Below are 21,934 nucleotides of genomic sequence, written 5' to 3'. Positions count from 1 at the left end.
TTCCGCAAATAACTTTATTCCTGCAAAATGCGAGAAACAAAGTAAATTTGCGGGAAATAAACTCTTTATTTTCGCAAAATTTTGGAAATTTTTGCAAATTTGAATTTTTGAAAGTAGAAAAATTTATTTATTTTGTATAAATTATCAAAATGATTGTTATTTTGTTTTATTATATATGAAATAAGTATAATAGAATAAAAAGAAAATAACAACAAACGTATATTTTCATTAAAATGCCGATAGCTGAGTAAGTCCCATGTTCCATCGAAACCGTCGAAAAAGAAAAAGAGTTCCGCCGTGACAACGGTGTCGAGCGAACTCAGTGAGATCGACGTAGAACCCGTGGCGCCATCTCCCGTGCTCGAGTTGAGCAAACGACGTCGCGACTTGCTGCGATCGCCGACAGCGCCGCCGGCCTCGAGTCGCGCGCGGTCGGACGAGCGCCGAGTCAGTTCACGATAAGACGCCAAGCAGTTGACAGCTTGTGCAGTCATAGCTAGCGACAAATCGAACGACACCTTTGCATTTGCGATCTCGTACGTCCACCGAGTGTTTCCTTCTCTGGTGCTGGTGCAATCCACGCCTAAGGGGCTGCCCGCGCGACAATTCATCCCACTTTTCAAGAAATAAAGTGGCTACACAGTTCAGACGTGAATAAAGCTCTATATGCAACACGAGAGTAGAGTCGATTATTCCCTCGGGTGATTTACTGCGAAGCGAAGCGAAGGCAGTAAACTCTCATCCGCGGGAATATTCAACGACTTGTTACATAATGTACTATTATTTGCCTACTGCTCACTTTTTTGCCCACTGGCACCTTTTTCTACCAACCAAAAGTTTTTGCTGTGTGTGTGTATCGTGTGTGCGTGCGTGCGCGTGTGCGTGTGTCCGTGTGTGTGTAAAGGCGGAAATCAGTACATGCGTTACAAAAAATATAGTGTGCACCAAGGGCTAAGTGGGCTTTTTGGCCTCGTGTGGTTGCAGTACTTGTCTGCAGCTCGTCCTCGCCTTCGGCTCAGGCTAACTTGCCTTAACTCGTACACAATATACTATTTCAGTACTAGCGACAATAATTTTATGAAAATACGAACGCTAACATATTTTTTAAATAATTTTGTAATACTCACACGTTTGTGTTGCTAAACAATGATCTGGATTAAATTTGATAAGTTTTAATTTTGCTTCGGCTAGAATATATTCTTTTTTTATATCTTTCAATTCCAAAACTTCTATTTGTTTTTTTAAATTAAACTGTAAAATTTCTTCTTCTAATTCTGACCTATTTTTAGTAAGATTTTTTTCTTCCTCTGAAGAATTTGCATGCATAACAGGTCTAACTATCCATCTATATTTTTCATTGACAAGATGTAAGGCATTGATACAAGATAATAGGCAATGAGTAATTTTTGAAATCGTTAATAAGGAATAAGATTCTTGTCCTAGTCGAATAGCTTGCTCGTACATAATTGATGCCGCTGAAAATAGAAAAAAATATCATCTCTCATTCAAATGTAATTAAAAACTTATATACCTTTTCTGATGTTTCCTTTGTTAATATGAAAACTGTATAAAAAATCGTAATAATTATTTTCTAGTAAATCAGCACTGCGAGCTCGAGATTCCATTATTTTTTCTAGATCAGTATACATATCAACATAAGGAAATGATGCTAATTCAATTAATTTTTTTCGATTGAACAAAGCAAGGACCAGTAGTCTCAAGCAATCGACTCGACGTTGATTATCTGGATTAGTATTAAGACAATTATATGCTTCAATGTGATGCTGCAAATGAAGGTGTTGTGTAAAAACGATAGAATGAAGTGTCGGAAGATTAGGCTCGTTAGTTTCAGCAACAGCGATAGCTGTCATTGCCAATTCAATTATGCAATCAAAAGCATTGTGTTGTTCAAATATTTCAATAACTTTTAAATAATAGAGAACTAGAGCGCTACTGTCAGATGCTGTGTTAGAAGACGTTATTAAACTTGATAAAAATGAATCTACTAAAACACCATTTGAAGCTCGTAAAAAATAATCACACGCCTTTTCAGTTTCTCCTACTTCAAGTAAACTAACAGCAAGAATAAACTTTCTTGAAGCACTGTTCCATTCACACCATGTACTCAGTAAACGAACATATTCTTGCACTAAAAGAAATTGGCAACTTTTTAAAAGCCACTCTGGAAACTCGAAATTACCAGAAATTGGCCAACTATATGTCAGTTAAGAAAAAAAATTTAAATTGAATAAAAATAATAGAAATAACAAATATAAGGATACATTAACTGAGAAATCGTATTTATATACGACAGCAAACCATTATGCCAAAGTTTCAAATTTGATGAGTATGAGTTTGAGTGGTCTATTAAATCATAAATTTGATGTTTTGCTCCATACTTTACAAATAACTCTAATATAGTAAACGACCGATTTTGGTGTTGTGTATGTGGTGTAGCGCCAAATAATTTCAACAGTAAAAGTCTCTGGGCACTGGCATTGCTATAAAATAAAAGATATTATAAATTAAAATTATAATGCAAATACTATATATCTAATTAATGAATCCTGTATAAAACGAGCATAAAAAGTTTCCATTTCCCTTTTCAGAAAAATCGTTAACAAATGATTATGTAACTATGAGCTACTAAATTTTATCTATCGAATGTAACGAACGGCGAGATATTTGTATACTCGCTCGCTCGTCTGTCGCGAAAAGTAAGGTTAGGACAGTAGACGACACCGCTCAGTGGGCTGAAATAAAAAAAATTGATGTACGAAAAATACTAGCAGCTAGACCAATAAGCCCAATCGTAATGAATTTTTTTTTAAATACTCATTATGATATACTAAAAAACCGCTACTAATTTTATTAACAGTATGCTTTTTCCAAGAGATGTGATGATTAAAAGAATCGTTTTTCTTTAATAAAATGATTCAAAGCTTAATAAAAATATTTTAAAAAAGCGAGGGTGACAATCATATGAGTGTGGAATCAATTTTTAAACGTGTATCGAAAATTTATTTTTGTCGATACAAGGGGCATAAAATGCGATTTATTGCACGTAAAATCGACTTTTACGCACACTGCATAAAAAAATACTACATTGTGCAACTAGAGAAGGGGGAGGGAATCGGCACTTTTCTGAGTTGTTTTTAACGGAAAAAGAACCCTGGACTCCGGCTGTTTCGAGGCAGGTTTTTTCCCGGAATGTTCCTTCTGTGTAATTTTGAGTTTTCCCAGTCTCACAGGCTCAAGCCTGGGCGAATGCGAAACAGTGGTAGGGACTATATCGGTGGTAAATAAACGTTAAGGTAGTCAGTCCGATGCACTAGGCAGTGAGCGTCGGCCTTACCGGCGAGGAGCTGGTCCCATGCATGATACATGGATCATTCTCCGGACGAAGCTACATTGGGAGAGTGGACCCGACACCCCTGCGAAGGTGGAGAGTATCAGCTTAACTGGCAAGGTGTGAGTCTGAAAAATGTCCTCACCGGAAAAGCCTCCCAGGATACATAGACATGGGTGTCGGAATTAGCATGTAAGGTTCAAACAAATCAGGGGAAAAAAATAATTGTGGTAATTTGAATAAAGGTACAAAAACACTATCTAGGCCACGTGAGGCCGATGATGTATAAACCCATCACTTTTTGTTATAAATGCGTTAGGAAGTTATCGTAATAAACATTTTCGAGCACACACGCGCATACATACATACATACGTACCGACATACATTTTTCAAAAAACACTTTTTCTGACTCAGCAACCTTGAAAACATCGAAATCTATTAAAATCTTTGATGTTGAAATTTTCACCATAACAAAGCTCTCTCTTGGAGAAAGCAAAACACTCTTGAGGCTAGTTTTTAAAATAGGCCTTTATTATTTTGCAGTATAACAATAACCTGCAAAAAAGAATCGATTTTATCCATTTTGTACGCCATTTGCCAAATATCTTGGAAATCATCAAGTAACTATTTTAAAGCGTTTGCTTGGCTCAGACAATACTAATTTTTAGTCAGAATTGCAAAATTGATTTCTTTAAACAAATTATTTCAACAATTAATGACAAAAAACGTTTTTTCAATATTTAAATCTTACGGTTTATTGTCGATTGTCTTCGAAAATACTGAGTTGCTTTGTTTAACTGTTTTTTGGGTAGGACATTACTAATATTTGGCCAGAATTGCAACATTAATTAGTTTAAACAATTTATTTCGAAAATTTATGGCAAAATAGTACATTTCGATACAATAGTCGGAATATATAGGTCTTGTGCAGACAGATTTATATATGAAACAGTACTCAGACAGGCTTTTGCGGACTGGCGCATAACTTTTCGGAAATGTTGAAACTTACAACGTGACTTGTGGGGACAGTGTATGTATTGCTATTATTTAGCACAATGGCAGTTGTGCGGACACTTTTATACCTACACCGTGACTTATGATTATATATATTGGGTTGGAGAAAAAGTGATTTGAGTTTTTTTTCATATTTTCAAGGTAAATTTTTTAATATAAATTTTGAACACTAATCAATGATATATGTGCCGTTCTGGTCGATGACTTTTTGTCACTTTTCTGGCAAACCATAATTCCGTCACTGTAGAACTTCTGAGTCTTCTGGGCGAAAAACTTAACGAAGTGATTTTCACAAGCTTCTTTTGAATCTAGCTTTACACTATTACGTCCTGAGACGTACAGCAATATTGTAATAAGTCAGCAAACATAAAATTGCTATGCGCGTACGTTAAGTAGATCAGCGAGGTTAAAAATACACCCGAAATCGAGATGTGATCAGTCGACATTTTGTTACCAAACTGAACTCTGCTACGACGCTCCGGGCTGTTGACAGAGATACCAGTATTTAAGCCACGAATAAATTAATAAGCATACAATAAATTATAATTGAAACTAAAATAGTTTCAATTATATATAAAGTTCTTATTAATTGACATCCAGCATCCACCTGAACGATTGTTCCTGCCGACCTTCGCAGCAGAGCTGGTGTGCACCAAGGGCTAAGTGGGCTTTTTGGCCTCGTGTGGTTGCAGTACTTGTCTGCAGCTCGACCTCGCCTTCCGCTCAGGCTAACTTGCCTTAACTCGTACACAATATACTATTTCAGTACTAGCAACAATAGTTTTATGAAAATACGAACGCTAACATATTTTTTAAATAATTTTGTAATTCTCACACGTTTGTGTTGCCAAACAATTTTTAATTTTGCTTCGGCTAGAATATATTCTTTTTTTATATCTTTCAATTCCAAAACTTCTATTTGTTTTTTTAAATTAAACTGTAGAATTTCTTCTTCTAATTCTGACCTATTTTTAGTAAGATTTTTTCTTCCTCTGAAGAATTTGCATGCATAACAGGTCTAACTATCCATCTATATTTTTCATTGACAAGATGTAAGGCATTGATACAAGATAATAGTGCGACCTTCGCAGCAGAGCTGGTAGAGCAGAATCGACTCAAAGTACAACAATAATATATTAGATTGGTGGTGACTTAACAACACCATTAAGAGACTTTTGCAGAGATTGGAACAGTTGATAGTCCGACGGGGCAAGGTCCGGGCTATACGGTGGATGCATCATAACTTCCCAGCCAAACTCTCTCAATTTTTAAACTGTAGGAATAGAGTAATCTCTGTTTTAAACTACTAATTACTGATTTCCTCTATTTTCAAGAAAATTTCAATAACATTGTATTTGTAAAAGTCATACGAGTCCAGAGGAAAACAGTAGTAGTAAAGATATTTTTTCATAGCAAAAACATTAGTTACAAATTTAATATACTTTCAAATATCACAGTTAAACGTGTTTTGAATATAGAAATTGATGACATCCATTCGCACATACAATTGTTACACAAACAAAGACACACCCTACTGGAACACATTCAACAAACCACCAACAACGACGTTGTTTCTGCCTTACTTGTCTATCTTAACGACCTTTTTAAAAAATTAAAAACAAAGCTACATCGCACACAAAATAAGACCACCAACGGCTGTCACTACGCACAAGATCAACTGGATAACCACAACAAAAACAATTATCAGAATAATAACCATCATAACAAGAAAATCCCGGATACCACACACACCAAATTAAAATGGCTTAATAATTTAACAGACCGTAATATTCCACAATATGTTAAAGACACACTATGTTTAGGAGAAAATTTCAATTTTTCAATACAATTTGAACATAAGCATGCTTTTGAATTCTTCAAACATTTAGAAACTAACTTATACTTCACATAAAACACCAATAACCAGATCAGAGATGATATAATTCACATCATTAACTCTCATATAAAAAATAAACCACATATCAGTTATATAGACAAAATGATTAACTATAATATAGAACGTACTATTAAATTTATTAAAAATAACGGTAATATTTTCTTTACAAAAGCGGACAAGGGGAATGAATGTCACGATTGCTATTGATAGGGATGTATATAATAATAAACTAGGGGAAGCATTGAATGACGCCAAATATTACATCAAGTTGAAAAATAATACGATGAATAGTTTAAAGAACAAAATAATCAAACTTATTGACTGCTAGGAAAGGAGGGCCGTTTTTGAATGTGACATAGCTTTCACGTAAATTATAAACTAGATAATACAATGGTTCCTAGAGCTTATGATCTAATAAAAATCCATAAAGTCAATAATCCTATACGCATAATAGTTCCGCATACCGTTTTGATAAGAGTATTTGCACACTTCTCAATAGACACGCACCTAAACCAAAATCGAGCCTAACAAATAGCATCGAACTCGAAAACAATCTTGATAACACTGTGATTACTTCGGCATACGCATTGGCCTCATTTGATGTTGTATCCCTATTTAGCAAAATTCCGAAACAGCTGATTATCGAAGCCCTGGCCGATAAGTGGAAATATCTTAAAGGTTTTCTATGTATATCAAAAACCAAATTCTTACAGTGAATTGATGTTCTGTTGGACTCTACCTACCTACAATTTAACGGTAAATTTTATAAACAAATCCTAGGTGCTCCAATGGGTTTCTGCACAAGCCCTTGGTTTGCTGGCTTAGTTTTGAAGAAACTGGAGAACAGTTGTTAAGATGCTGGTTTTCAATTATTCGAAAAGATAAGATACTGGAAGCAATAGATATTTTTAATAATTACGATATAATCATTTACAATTTACATATGAGGTAGAGTCGAATAATAGCATCAACTTTTTGGATATCACTATAACGTTCTAAATCAGTACATAACAAACTAACGTCACAAATCACATATCAAAATTACAGAAGGAATCGCGCTGAAATATTTTTTTTAGGGAGTCAGGTACAACATATAGAACATATATATTAGGGCGTAACGAATTTTTTGTACGCTATTTGGCGACTTGTAATAGTGCGGAAATTTTAGTACTTATATCAAATAGAACGTTCGTAAAATTTGGGTGCATAAGGTCAATTGCTTCCGCTCTGTCTAAGGTCGCCAAGAATGATGAATTTTTCAAAATTACCATATTTACGTTAGAAAAAATTTTTTTAGAATCTTCATACAAATTTAAGAGAAAATATCTATATTGCAACGACCGAAAATTCATAAATTTTAAATTTGGGCCCGCGCCCGACCATATACGATATTTTATAATGCTCGCGGTACCTCAGTAGTAACTACGTACGTTGCGATCACGTAACCTACGCATACATGCGACGCAACGACGCTACCCGTAGCGGTCTATGCTGAGTCTGCGGAAGTGGGGACACGACGCACGCACATACGCCAGAGTTTTGCATGTATGCGTAGGAGGAGCGGCGAAAGGCATGCGTGACTTCACATTATTGAATATGAAAATCGGCTACTGAGTTCATTACAAAACTCGAGCCGCCTAACTTTTGCGAGTCAGTCGTATCGCGAGCGGAATCTGCTTACTCTGAACTCTCAAACTGAAAACATGTAACTTATCCAGAACCACATGGAGCCGTTTCCACGCAACAAATTCTCAAGGCTACGCAGTTCACTGTCAAGGTCCCCGGAGTGATCCAGGCATTTCGGACGAGGCACTCCTGTTACCCGAATTTTTTTCTATATTCACAACCAGAGTTTTAGTGTTACACCCATATAGGTATTCATTATATCATTTTTATAAACATTAGCAAAGTAGCGTACGTATGCACGTACGTACAAACATACACATCTTTTAATTCTCTTTAAAATAGTGATACCGGAAATCGAAGCCGAAAATGGATTAGTTGATTCTAAAGAATCGAGAAATGTAATTTAAATACAATTTTTTTTTTATACACTTATTGAAACAGCGGGCCCACCTGGTAGGTAAGAGAGCAGCAACTGATAACTTGTCGGTATCGGCAAGTTACCGACCATGTGGCGCTAGCCTTAACTATGTAATAGTCTACCTAAGCGCAGGTAGATGGCGTGCGTGTATAAAGCATTGGAGAGAGGGGTAGTCCCGGACACATAAGGAGCTCCGCTGCACTGACGGAGTCATTCGCTCTCTGATACATGAATCTGGCCGATAGTATGAACTGCGGATCTCATCTACCGACCAATCGTCCGGATGCTTAGTATGCAACGAGCATAGCGCTCTCGAAAGGTTATCCTGGGGATACTTCCTCTCTCCTAATAGAACATCAGTTTGCCATCTTCCTATATTATATGATCATTTTGGCAAGACCCCCCCCCCCCCCAACCCCCCACTAAATAACGTAATGTCTTTCATTTTTATGTTATTTTTGAAAATATCTAAAGCCCCCCCCCCCCCCCAAATAACGTAACTTAAAAGACTGCTCTCTACGTTATCGGGCTTAAGATCGCCATACTTCCTACGTTACTGCATAGTAAAATATGGCCGCATTAACAGTCTGATTAAATCAATTTTTTAAAATATTAAGTCGCACGGTGATATTGATGATCGTAACCATCCGAAAGCTAATAACCATGCAGTCATAGTAGATTATACGGTTTATTTGATTGATAAAAAAGGACATGAATATCATAATGCAAACGGAATAAATTCATTCCTCTATGGTAATAAAGGTGGTGACGATTCGGAAGAGATTGATTTCATAGGAAGTACTGTACTGATGGGACTATAAAAAGTGTTTCTTAAAGACGATAAATTAACAATACATATCAATATTTGATTGGTGAATTAAGAGAAAAATTTTTATGTTGGAAGGTCAGAGGAAAGGATAGAACTCATAATAGAATTAGAAAATTAACTATTAACCATTATAGACAGTTTTCCATACCACCCAAGGGGTATTGTTAGGCTACTGAAGCGGTGCTAATAGCGGTGCTACAGTGTCAAGTGCTATACAAGCAATCATCTGAAAACTTCTTAGGCGACAATCGATGGTGATATTTAATTCAGAGTCCGCTCAGAGAATTTAGGTAACATCAAGTTTGGAAAATCTGAAGGAGAGTAACTACGATAATCTCTTGACGTCAATTCAATTACTTGTCAATGTGGCGAGTCAAACAAGACTTCGATCAGTATATAATAATGGCCATTAATAAATGGTGCATCTGATTTTTCATATGAAATAACCTTTTTCATATGAAATCTTTTGAATCTGTCAGTAGCACATCAAGCCACATGTCAGACTCCTCGGTGTGACGTGTAGCCCTACACGGCACAAGATAATAATTATGATCCTGAATGAGATTGCGTAAATGTGTGCCATAATAGTCGTCTGAAAGCAAATCTGGATTTAGATCACCTGCTAATACAATATTAGTATACAGGTACGAAAGACTAAACAGTATATCGAAGAATTTTGACAAGATGTGACCTTTAGGCCTGCGATAAATGCCACCAAGTAAGATTTTTACCCCATAATCGATGCTTAGCAGTAAAAATTCAGTTTCATCTATTTCGTGAGAGTTGGAAGCCTCCACAACGTTGTAATGTAGATTCTCACGTATATAAAATGCAACGCCTCCACCATTTATATAAGACTGGCCGTTAACAGAAATTGGATCACGATTTCGTAGCAAAAGTAAGCCACAGTTTCTAACAAGATTATAGCCATAAATGGCAAAAAGCAACGATTGCAAAAGAGGAGTAAACCAGGTTTCAGAAATAATTAAAACATCAATATACTTATCAACAAAGGAAATTCTATTTTGCCTGAATGTGCTATAATTAAACTTGCATTCAGGTGAGCGATACGCATACTATTTCGAATATTTTTTAATAAGCTCTTCGCTAACTTATTTGTAATATAAGACGGTCTTTGAAATTAAATAGTTCAGGTCACCGATTTCAATTAGTTTTTAGCAATAAAAGCGCTTAAAAAATGTCCGTCCGTGCAAATCATAGTAATTCCACAATCAATGAAGTATCTTTTGATTATTGCTAAATGAATGAATGAATCTATTTATAAAATTTCAAAAATTCGTACGCAAAATCACAGAAAAAGTTTTGACGAATATCTCACTTGGATTTTTCAATAAAGATTGTTAAACTAGTATATTTTGATACTAGTGCGCAAAATCGCTTTGCTTGGCCGACAAATCTCCTACTCGTGTAGAATCAACCGAATTTTGTATCGAACGTTAGTTTTCGATAAAGGGTGCGGAATATGTGCTCAAACGCACGCGGAGCGTTGAAAAGAGTTTGAAAATTTTTTTAATATTTGAAATTTATTTCCAATTTATTCTATAATTTTAAAATCGGTCTTGTGTACTAGTAGCCATAATTACTTTTATAGAATGTTGACTGCATTAAATATATTTATTTATATGTTAAGTCACGACCCGATCTATTAATATGTTAACAGGAGTTTTCCTGCGGGTATTATGCGGGAAAATGCTGGTGTTTCCGAGCAACGTTACGACATCCACGCCTTAATAAATCACGTGGTTATACCCGGGGCGTCAGGCCCTCGCCGACACCTAATATTAATTTTCCTACAATAAAAAGCCAATATTTTCATAGATAGCCAATATATTCCTAGATAGCCAATTTATCCGCAGAGATAACCACTTAACCGTATTTTAACCGTATTCTAACCGTAAAAGTCCGAATGATCGAAATTCCGCCAAGGTAGCCAAGATACAAAGACAGCCACCTATAATACACTCTGTTTGCGACTCCCAAGATTTGGTCGTAACCAGGCACACTCACTCTTCAAAATATCCACAATCACTTCTGCCCGTCTCGACAATTTTCCCGATCACACTTAGTTAATTGCCCGCGAATACTGCAGAAGCAGAACACTGTAGCGCTCGCTTGCACCCGACGACTTACAGCGAGGGCCCCGTTACGCGAATAAACCCGAATTATTCGTAAGACAACCACGATGTTCAACTTAATCTAGCAAAGATAGCCACAAGATTATGTTAATCACTTACCTTATTGCGATATATGCACAAACACACGATAACTCCGCTACGCCGGTCCCAAACCCGGGGCCCTGTTGAGCAAGCGGCGGGGCAGGAGGGGGAGGAGTATCAACCTCGTTAAAATAACCAAGGAGCATCAGAACCGGATGCTAGCACCTTGTTAAAGAGCTTCTTCCTAAAATACAGGATAGGAGAAGAAACTCCGAAAAGAAATCAAACATGATGAGTAAATTAAAAACAACATTTCCTCAAGCGAGTATGCAAGAAGAGGCGCACGAGGACGACTTCTCAAAGATGCGGTACTTGCCAGTGTCGGAAGCAAGAGGCCAATAGGAAGTCTCACTAACAGTCCAGAAGAGAAGAGCGCAGGAAAACATGACAGGAAGAGACAACGACAAGAGAAAGCGATAATGCAACGTGAGACCCTTGCCCCGAGAGCCCCTCACAATGCACCAGAGCCACCGGCGAAAGCCAGGCCCAACAAAAACAAGCGCCCTGAAGGGATTCTAGTGAAAGTGAGGCAAAACACAACGTACGGGAAAGTCAAGGGGAAAATCCGAAGATGTAAACCCGGACACCACTGGAACAAAGGTGCTGGGAGTCAAACAAACAAAAAGTAAAGACAACCTCCTAAAACTGGGAAAAGGATGACAGGATTGCATTTACTGCAAAAGTAGAAAATGCAGTGCTGGACCTTGGACAGGTCAGAAAGAAAGAGTAGAAAGCCACCCTAGAAATAAGGGACATGAATTCGAAGCCCTCAACAAGCCGGACAACGACAGGAGGGTGACTTTATTAAAGCCCAACACGAGAGGCCTTAGAATGGCCATAGTGATACTCAGCGAGAGAGAGAGAGAGAGAGAGAGAGAGAGAGGCCTAAGAGCTCCTAGAAATAAGACACATCCACGTGGGCCGTGATATCTGCGAAACACGTACGGTGACACGCAGATTGCAGTGATATGGGTACCAGCTCAGATAGCGGCTAAGATCCCTAAGCTACAGAAGATCCGAATAGGATAACTCAACTGTAGGATCCGGGTGGCAAACCGCAAAAATAAGCCACTTAGGTGTTATAAATGCCTAGGTTTTGGTAACATCGGCAGAAAACGCACAGCAACTAAAGATAGAAGTAAGCTTTGCTTTAAATGTGAAAAAAAGGGCACAAAGCAAATGAGTGTAGAACCAACCAAACTGTATACTCTGAAAAGGAGGCACAGGTAGGAAAAGTGACCACGCAGCTAGTAACTATGCATGCCCAGTTTACCGAGCTGCAGAAGAAGCCACTAACAGACGGAAAAAATGAAAACAGTGCAGTTAAATATCAATCACTGCGCGACTGCACAGGACCTACTAAGCCAGTATGTCCGTGAGACAGAGATCGACATGGCCATCGTCTGTGAACAATACAGAGACCTTGACAAACCATCGTGGGATATGGACAGTACTGGTAAAGCGGAAATATACGCATGCGGAGACGTAGCTTTCCAGAAAAAAATGACTAGTCGTAATGAAGGATTCGTACGCGCTAAGGTCGCAGGCGTACACATTTACAGCTGTTATGCTTCTCCTAACGCGTCGATAGAACAATTCACACAACTGTTGGATGCTGTAGGAAAAAAACCGGTACTGATAGCAGGAGATTTCAACGCCTGGGCAGTAGAGTGGGGCAGCCAAAGGACGAACGAAAAAGAACGAGCGCTATTGGAAACATTCGCCATCCTTGACTTGGTCTTACAAGAAAGGTACCCAACCCGAACTCACCGATTTTGACGATTTTCATATATGTTGTAGAACATAAAAAAATAAGAGACACGTATTTTTTTTATCGGCTAATTTTCACTTTTAAGGGGTAAAAACCTCCCCTAAAGTTAACCCCCAAAAAGCGTTTTTTTTTAAATATCTCGGCTTAAAATTAATATTTTTCAATGAAACAAATTGGAGGTTATTTCTTACAAAAAGAGCAAGTATTTCATGGTGATTTGAAGAGTAAGGGTAGCATCCCCTATTTTTTAGGGGTTGAAAACATATATTTTTTGGCATAATTTTATAATAAAAATGTTTAAACCGACTAAAAAAAATTGGAAAAAATGTTTAAACATCCTTAATAACAAAATTTAGTTGACGTCTTTCGGTGTTTTCATAAATATTATCCCTAAGGGAGTAAACCACCCATAACACAAAATAACTGTAAATATGTAATTCAATACATAATATTTCGTAGAAAGTTTGTATATAGAGGTTTTCGAGGTCGCTGATTACAAATCTGTTATCAGATTTTGAAAATTCAAAATGGCGGATCCAATATGGCGGACGGAAATATCGAAAAAAAATTTTATATAATAAAAAAGTTTTAAACGACTAAAAAATTTGGAAAAAATTTGTAAACATCTATAATAAACAAATTAAGTTTTTCGGTTTTTTCATAGATACTTCCCCTTAGGGGGGTAAACCACCCCTAACACAAAATAACTATAAGTATACTTCAATCCATAATATTTTGTAGAAGGTTTGTATATAAGGGTTTTCGAGATCGCTCTTTGCAAATCTGATATCAGATTTTGAAAATTCAAAATGGCGGAAACAATGTGGTGGACGAAAATGTCGAAAAAAAATTTTAACTTTCATAAAAACTTGTTATAAATGTGTTATCTTTGTAGCCTGTACATGTGAACTAAAGAGCCTTAAACCCTAAACCCCTAAAGAACAAATAGGCTAAATGGTTGTGCTTTTTAACCAAACCACCTCAAATTCCTAAATTTGTAAACAAGAAAATTCTGTGTGTGAAGCAGTTTTATAATTTCCGTAGAAATTGTTATCAGAATGTTATTGAAATTCCTTTATTGTAAATTCAACTTATAATGTATTTTTGTTTATAATATTAGAGTATAATAATAATCTACAATCTTTTATCTTTTGCCATAGTGCATTTTTTGTATTGAGCATAAAATATATTATTTTACGATGTTTTTACAATAATGATAGTCCTCATAAAAGTGTTTAAAGCACAATGCTTTTTTGCACCAACCACATCGTACAATTGCAATGTTTGTGCACCCTTCTATTTCACAATGTGTTGCACAAGACTTTCCAAAACTGAAATCTATAGGATTATCAAATTTATCTGGTTTTTCATTGACGTAACCGCTTTTATACCAGGAATATTTAAACAAATCTATATATCTCGGTGAAGACAGTTGGTTGTGAACCAATGATTGAAGTTTAATTATATTATTTCTCACATGTAAATTCATATCATGATCCATTAACATTACATTATCAGAAAATGTTCGGACAAAGTTTTTCCAAATACGGAATCCATAGACATCAAGTGGTTGTATTTTTCCTGTGGTTCCAGTTGGAATTTTTTTATGTTAATAATTTTATTTTGTGGCATTGTTTCTTCTATAACTTTGTCACAATGACCACTCCAAGAATCAAGTAATAGTATTGAGTGATGGCCTACATAGGGATAAAATATTTTTTCCAACCAGATTTTGAAGTGATCTGCAATTAAACGACTTACTAATTAACTGATCAACGATATTACAATGTAAATATTGTTATTAGTTCCCTTACTTGTTGTTAATTTTCCAGATTTGGATGCTTCCACGTACACGTTTTCTGGTCTAAATATGTTTTGTTCTACAATAGGGCCAAACTTGCCACTTGGTTCCTTTAAAACAAGAAATAGCGGTAACAACAGTTGTCCAGTAGCTGATATTAGTGGCTGTATAGTATAACTATGCGTTGTTGCTGAAATTGACTGTACCAGACATTGCACTTGCTTTTCTCCTTCTACTGCTAATGTTCTTCCAGAATGCATTTCTAGCTGAAATCCGCTCTGATCTGTATTATACAAATTTTCGAGTCCAATCCTTGGTATACACGATTTAACGTCATCGATAAATGCTTCAGCTTTAGCCGTAAGTTCTGCACTACTTTCTAGTGTTTTTCTTGTTATGAACTTATTTATTTTCCTAGAAACTATTCGGTGTGCTTGCTTAAATTTGAGTAACCAATGTTTAGAAGCTTTGAATCTAATATCATCAAAACCAATTTCTTTTTTAGCTTGTAAGGCCCATCGAATTATATCTTCATCATGGATAATTGAACCACTGTCGAGAGCTGCTTGAAAATTATCCAGGGTATACTGACAAATTTTTGCTACTTTTTCTCTATACGTGCCACCTTTATTACTTGAATGAGCCCAACGACGTAGCTGACTAATAGATGATACTTTTTTGAATCTGTTTTGCACTGTTTTGAGACTTAAATTTTGCTTCGTTTTGCTACTTCTCCAAAATTCTACAGCTCTTTTTTTGTATTCAAAATCTAGTTCTTCATTATCTGCTGTACATTGATTTGTTGGTGCTATATCCGGATCAGGAAAATGATGTTGCACTTCATCTTCAATTATTTCCACATTATGGTCTTTATACTCTTCTTGAAAATCCAAAGAGTCATCAGTAATCATTTCTACATCGTTGAAATCATGTGTTGCATCTATTAAAATTTCTTTTATTTTTTCGGCCAACTCTGTTTTGTGATAATTCGTGACACTATCTGGTATGTTTAACGCTTGAAAGTATGCTAATAATAAGTTTAGAATGTTTAACGGATTAATTTTCATTTTTCAATCTAAAATGAAAACAAGCGGTAAAATTTATACAAGCTGTGTTTTTGCATGTAAGGCACGACTGCTACATTTCTACCAGAATAAAACGAGTGAATGTAAATTGAATCAAATCATTAATTTATGCATTGGAGAAGAATTCTCGTTCCACTTTGTGATGTTCGGAAAACTCTATTTTTGGTTTTATTCAACTTTTATTCACTTTGAAATTGAATAATGTAAATCTATATAAAATCACTAAAGAAAATTTTCTACAACTGTATGATACCACTGACAAACAAAAAGACGTACTATTCGTACTTTCCGGCATCGAACTAGAATACCCACAAAACTCACTCACTGCCTAAAAGATAACACAGGCAGCTGAGGTGAACACTCGATGAAAACAATCTAAAAAAAGAACATACTGATTCGCACATATTGTCAACAACTTTTATGAGTGAAAGACATTTATCTGTGGAATTATCATTGAATGTACGATAACATTCATTAAACTAATGAATGCATATAAAATTCCCTTTCAATAACAACGTGTTCTTTAATTGCAAATGAAGTTCGAGTATTAATATTCTTTGATGTATTTTTACCAATAACAAAAATTATCATAGTAATATTATAATAATAATAAGAAGAAGAAGAATAAGCATAATTGCAATAGCAATAATAACAGTAATACTGATAATAGCAATGCTAATGAAAAATAATAATAATAATTAGAATAATATTTATTATTAAATTTAGATTTTTTGATAAATTCATTAAATCGTATCAAATAGTATTATTATGGAATTCCAGACTGTAAATATTTTACTATAGATACAATAATCATTACTTCGAGAATTCATCTAAAAAACGTTTGGCTTACGAAATAATTGTAACAATGAAAAACTCCCAAGTTTGACAACATTAAATTTTATTACAAAACGCAAAAGAGTTTGATAAACTAATTTTATTAACCTATGTTTTTTCATTTGCAAAAAAGTGTGGACTTTTTGAATTTATAAAATTATATAATTATGCAATTTATGAAATACTTTATAATTTATGAAATTACTTTTGAAATTATGCTAATTTATAAAAGCAGAAAAATAAATAATCTTTGATTGAAACATAAAACGAGACGTTATTTGTTACATACAAAATGATAGAATAAAATATCGGTAATATGTCTATACTCGTGTCTACGGTAAAGCATAGGCCTTCGGCTTGTCTGGAGGTTAGGGGTTTGGAGTCGTTTGGTTAAAATGCACAACCATTTAGCCTATTTGTTCTTTAGGGGTTTAGGGTTTAAGGCTCTTTAGTTCACATGTACAGGCTACAAAGATCACACATTTGTAAACAAGTTTTTTTGAAAGTTAAAATTTTTTTTCGATATTTTCGTCCACCATATTGGATCCGCCATTTTGAATTTTCAAAATCTGATAACAGATTTGTAATCAGCGACCTCGAAAACCCCTATATACAAAACTTCTACAAAATATTATGTATTGAAGTATACTTATAGTTATTTTGTGTTAGGGGTGGTTTACCCCCCTAAGGGGAAGTATCTATGAAAAAACCGAAAAACTTAATTTGTTTATTATAGATGTTTGCAAATTTTTTCCAAATTTTTTAGTCGTTTAAAACTTTTTTATTATATAAAATTTTTTTTCGATATTTCCGTCCGCCATATTGGATCCGCCATTTTGAATTTTCAAAATCTGATAGATTTGTAATCAGCGACCTCGAAAACCTCTATATACAAACTTTCTACGAAATATTATGTATTGAATTACATATTTACAGTTATTTTGTGTTAGGGGTGGTTTACCCCCTTAGGGGTAATATTTATGAAAACACCGAAAGACGTCAACTAAATTTTGTTATTAAGGATGTTTAAACATTTTTTCCAATTTTTTTTAGTCGGTTTAAACATTTTTATTATAAAATTATGCCAAAAAATATATGTTTTCAACCCCTAAAAAATAGGGGATGCTACCCTTACTCTTCAAATCACCATGAAATACTTGCTCTTTTTGTAAGAAATAACCTCCAATTTGTTTCATTGAAAAATATTAATTTTAAGCCGAGATATTTAAAAAAAACGCTTTTTGGGGGTTAACTTTAGGGGAGGTTTTTACCCCTTAAAAGTGAAAATTAGCCGATAAAAAAAAATACGTGTCTCTTATTTTTTTATGTTCTACAACATATATGAAAATCATCAAAATCGGTGAGTTCGGGTTGGGTACCTTTCCTTGTAAGATGAACCCTGAGTCAATGATGACAGCTATGCTAGCGTCGATGGATATCTGGAGCGCAGTAAACAACTACGCGAGGACCATTCTCAAGAAGGTAAGAAATGACGAAGAGAATAAAAGGGAAGGACAAGGCGCAATAGCTGAGTAAAACTGTTGCAGACGAAGGCCACTAGGTAGTAGATACGAAACGTTCCTCGAACTGATGCAGAGGAACGTAGATCACAGAGTTGAGCTTTCACTCCCCTGCCCGATGCAGAGCCCGAGACGTAGGAGCTAGAGTTGAGTACCTCTAAATGCTCCTTAGAACGATGCTAAGGTACGTAGGTAACTGAGTTGAGCTTAGACTCCCTGAATCGATGCAGAGAAACATAGGTGTCAGGGTTAAGTCTGTTTCGAAGATGACCGGTAAATGCTGTTTGAAGTAGACGACCAGACGATGCTGCAGGAAGCAGACGGCTAGACGATGCAGAACAAAGAAGAGCACAGGACGATGCAGAATAAATAAGACAGGTTTGATCCTATACCCCTAATCTCTTTGGTAAATGAGGGATACGGAAGAATTTTAACAATAGTACCTTTAAGGATCCCGTGTCAGAGGGCCACTCGTGCAGAGCTTGCTCTGCCTACGCCACATAAAAGAAACACACACACACAAGCGGGTAAGCCTGACACCCGATGTGGCGCGTCCCCGGGTAGCGGCTGGGGGAGAACTCGCTGGGGTATATACCTCAGAGGGTAGAGCAGAAATAAAATATGCTCCGTGGACCAAATCAGGCCGCCGCGTTTGCCGTGCGGCCAACCTGTGAGCTGCTAAAAGGAGATTCTGGATGAGGAGACAATCTGAGGTTGCAAGCCAAAAGGACCTGGACTACCTTTAGCTCCCGCTGACGGCAAGACGGGGGGCCAGTAACATAGCCAGTACCGGTTAATCAGCTAAAGCGAGTATGTGATATTGCTTGATGTCTGCAAGAAGCTCTCCAGAGAGCTAAGCACTTTATTTGGGGTAAAAGGTTCGACAAAGTGGAGGTGGGCTAGGGCAGTATGGCGAGCTTTTCCCTGGTACGATGTTCCCAGTCTGGCACCGCTAACAGTCATGTGTTGGGGCCATGTTAGCATGCCTTCATAGACAGGGGGATCGAGGGTAGTCGGACACATACCGGGATAAAGATTATTATCGAACATAGATAATTTAACCGAGCAAGAAAAAAAAAAGCAGGAAAAGGAGCTCTCGAGATCTAAAATGCAATCCAGGATGTTTAGCAAGAACGAGAAAGCATATGGGAAGAGATCCGAGACAGGCTGGACTCTATGGATAATGTTGTCTCAAACGCATCCAACATAAATATGTTAGAAACGATCTATCGGCGATTATGATTCAGGTTAAGCGGCTTGAGAGAGGCAGAGAGGCACTGGAAAAGAGCAAGGAGAGCCTTGGATTGATGGTAACTAGAGCGAAAATGTTATGGAACGAGCAGCATATGCAGCAGGAGGAGGACAAGGCTTCACAGACAATAGAAGCATTAAACGCGAGGACGACAAGAACGCTAAATAAACGTAAGGCAATGTCACTAAGCTAGGTAGAAGAGCGACAAGAAAACTACGCTAAAAGAACAAGGAAAGATAAGTAAGTAGTCTCTGTGGTAGTCACATCAAAAATCCAATCACAGGGGTCTTTGAAAGAAAAGGCAGACCCACCCTAGCAGGGTCACCAGAAAGGAGAAAAAGAAGAGGAACACGAATATACATAAAGGCACCGGGGCCAAGGACAAAAATGGCGGTAGAAAACCACGAGAGAGACCAACCAAACCTGATGCACTTCTTATAAAAGCTGCTGCGGGAAATTCGTACGCTGATATTTTGAAGAAAATAAAAGCGGATTTCAATCTGATGGTGCTTAGTAACAGCGTCAATAAGATACGCCAAACGGTGACAGAAGATCTTCTTTTGGAGCTACGACGCACCAAGGAAATGAAAACACAGGAACTTAAAGAAGCAGTTAAAGCGGTGCTGGTAAACAAAGCCACAATTTAGAGGCTTAAGCATTAAGTGGTCTTTGAAATAAAAGATCTTGACATGCTGACCTTTAAACAGGATATTCTAGAAGCCCTGAGTAGAGAATTTTCAAAAGAAATTAAAGTGGTAGAGGAGACGTACCTAAAGACCCTCTGGAAAACCTATAGAGATACGCAGACCGCCGTCGTACAGCTGCCTGCCCAGATTGCCCAAAAGACGATCGCAAAGGGAAGGCTCAAAGTAGGTTGGGTTAATTGCAGAATCAGGAAGATTAGTCAAGAGATACGACCATCCAGATGCTATAAATGCATAGGTTTTGGCTACATCGCAAAAGAGTGTACAGAGACTTACAACAGAAGTAAATGCTGTTTTGAGGACCTATTCAACCAGTATGTCCGCGAGAAAGAGCTAGATGCAGCTATTGTGTGCAAACAATATAAAGATCTAGACAAATTATCGTGGGAGATAAACACTACGGGTAAAACAGCGATATGGGGATGTGGATACGTTGCTTTCTGTGGAAAAATGAAGACCCGTGAAGAAGGACATATACGGGCTAAGGTAGCAGGTGTCACTGTTTACAGCTGCTACGCTTCACCTAACGCACCAATCGAGCAGTTCGAACAACTGCTAGATCGGCTCATACAAGACGCAATAGGAAGAAAACCGGTACTGATTGCAGGCGACTTGAACGCGTGAGCTGTGGAGTATGGCAGCATAAGGACTAACCACAGAGGTCGAATAGTCCAAGAGACAATCGCTCTCCTGGATTTAGTCCTAGTTAATTAAGGATGCACCTACACACATATAGAAGAAGAGCCGCAGGGTCTATTGTCGACCTGACGTTTGTTAGCAGCAGCCTTATTGGCTCAGTTGCTTTATGGGCAGTAAGGGAGCACTACACACATAGTGATCACCAGGCCATAATAATGAAGGCAAGAATATGAAAACAGGGACCATGCGCAAGTACAATGACAAATTGATTATCGGAATGATTCTTAAATATTTTTATAAAATGACACAGCTTTTCTCAACTTCCTCTTTTTTTACTACAGTGTCTAACATTACAAGTTTGAAACGAGTGAAGCGCTCTTAAAGTCACTAGTAAATATTTAAACGGCATGTGATTAAGTTAAGCTTACATCGAGTTTTTGCTTCTATATCTATATATGTTAATTATTTTGGGAGTCAGTGAAAACCCTTATGTATTCAAAGTTGACCATAGAGATTGGTAGTAGGTAACTACGTGATGGCATTCTTGTATACGCTCCTTATATTTTGTTGTTATAACCTCTTTCCAGTCATGATTTAGTTTTGACCGCATTTAGTCTTTTACAATAAGGTTTGATTATGATAATAATGCATTGTTCATAGTATTTTTTATTTACTTTAAATGAAAACTATCCATTTAACACCAATATAGACTTAATGTGTAGGATTTAAACAGCATCTTACAGAGGTAAACGGATTTACCTGTACATAAGTCTTGATATATTTATATATATATATATATATATATATATATATATATATATATATATATATATATATATATATAATTTTTTCATATATAACAATATAAATTTCTCTAAAATTAATAAACGTATAAACGATTGCCTAACTTGTAATGGTCACAGCTCTTTTAGGTCCGGTGCGAGTATTTAATTTATA

The 21,934-nt window shown here is 36.4% G+C and overlaps 1 protein-coding gene across 11 annotated transcripts in view; it reads right to left on the bottom strand.

Annotated features, from left to right (window-relative positions):
- The window catches only part of LOC100678509 (nuclear pore complex protein Nup160 homolog), a 311,275-nt gene that overhangs the window by 150,079 nt on the left and 139,262 nt on the right, over positions 1–21,934 (bottom strand). For all 11 annotated transcript variants that reach the window (XR_004345105.1, XR_004345104.1, XR_004226940.2 and 8 more), the window contains 3 exons: positions 2,283–2,501; positions 1,532–2,214; positions 1,128–1,475 (listed from right to left, as the gene is read on the bottom strand). Coding sequence is in view for 7 of the 11 variants with exons in the window: in XM_031925542.2 (XP_031781402.1) it covers positions 1,128–1,475; positions 1,532–2,214; positions 2,283–2,501 (1,250 nt within the window). In the remaining 4 variants the exon portion in view is untranslated. The remainder of the gene's footprint in view (positions 1–1,127; positions 1,476–1,531; positions 2,215–2,282; positions 2,502–21,934) is intronic.

Source organism: Nasonia vitripennis (assembly GCF_009193385.2).
Source record: "Nasonia vitripennis strain AsymCx chromosome 1 unlocalized genomic scaffold, Nvit_psr_1.1 chr1_random0002, whole genome shotgun sequence".
NCBI lineage: Eukaryota > Metazoa > Arthropoda > Insecta > Hymenoptera > Pteromalidae > Nasonia > Nasonia vitripennis.
This window is presented reverse-complemented; position numbering and strand designations above follow the sequence as displayed.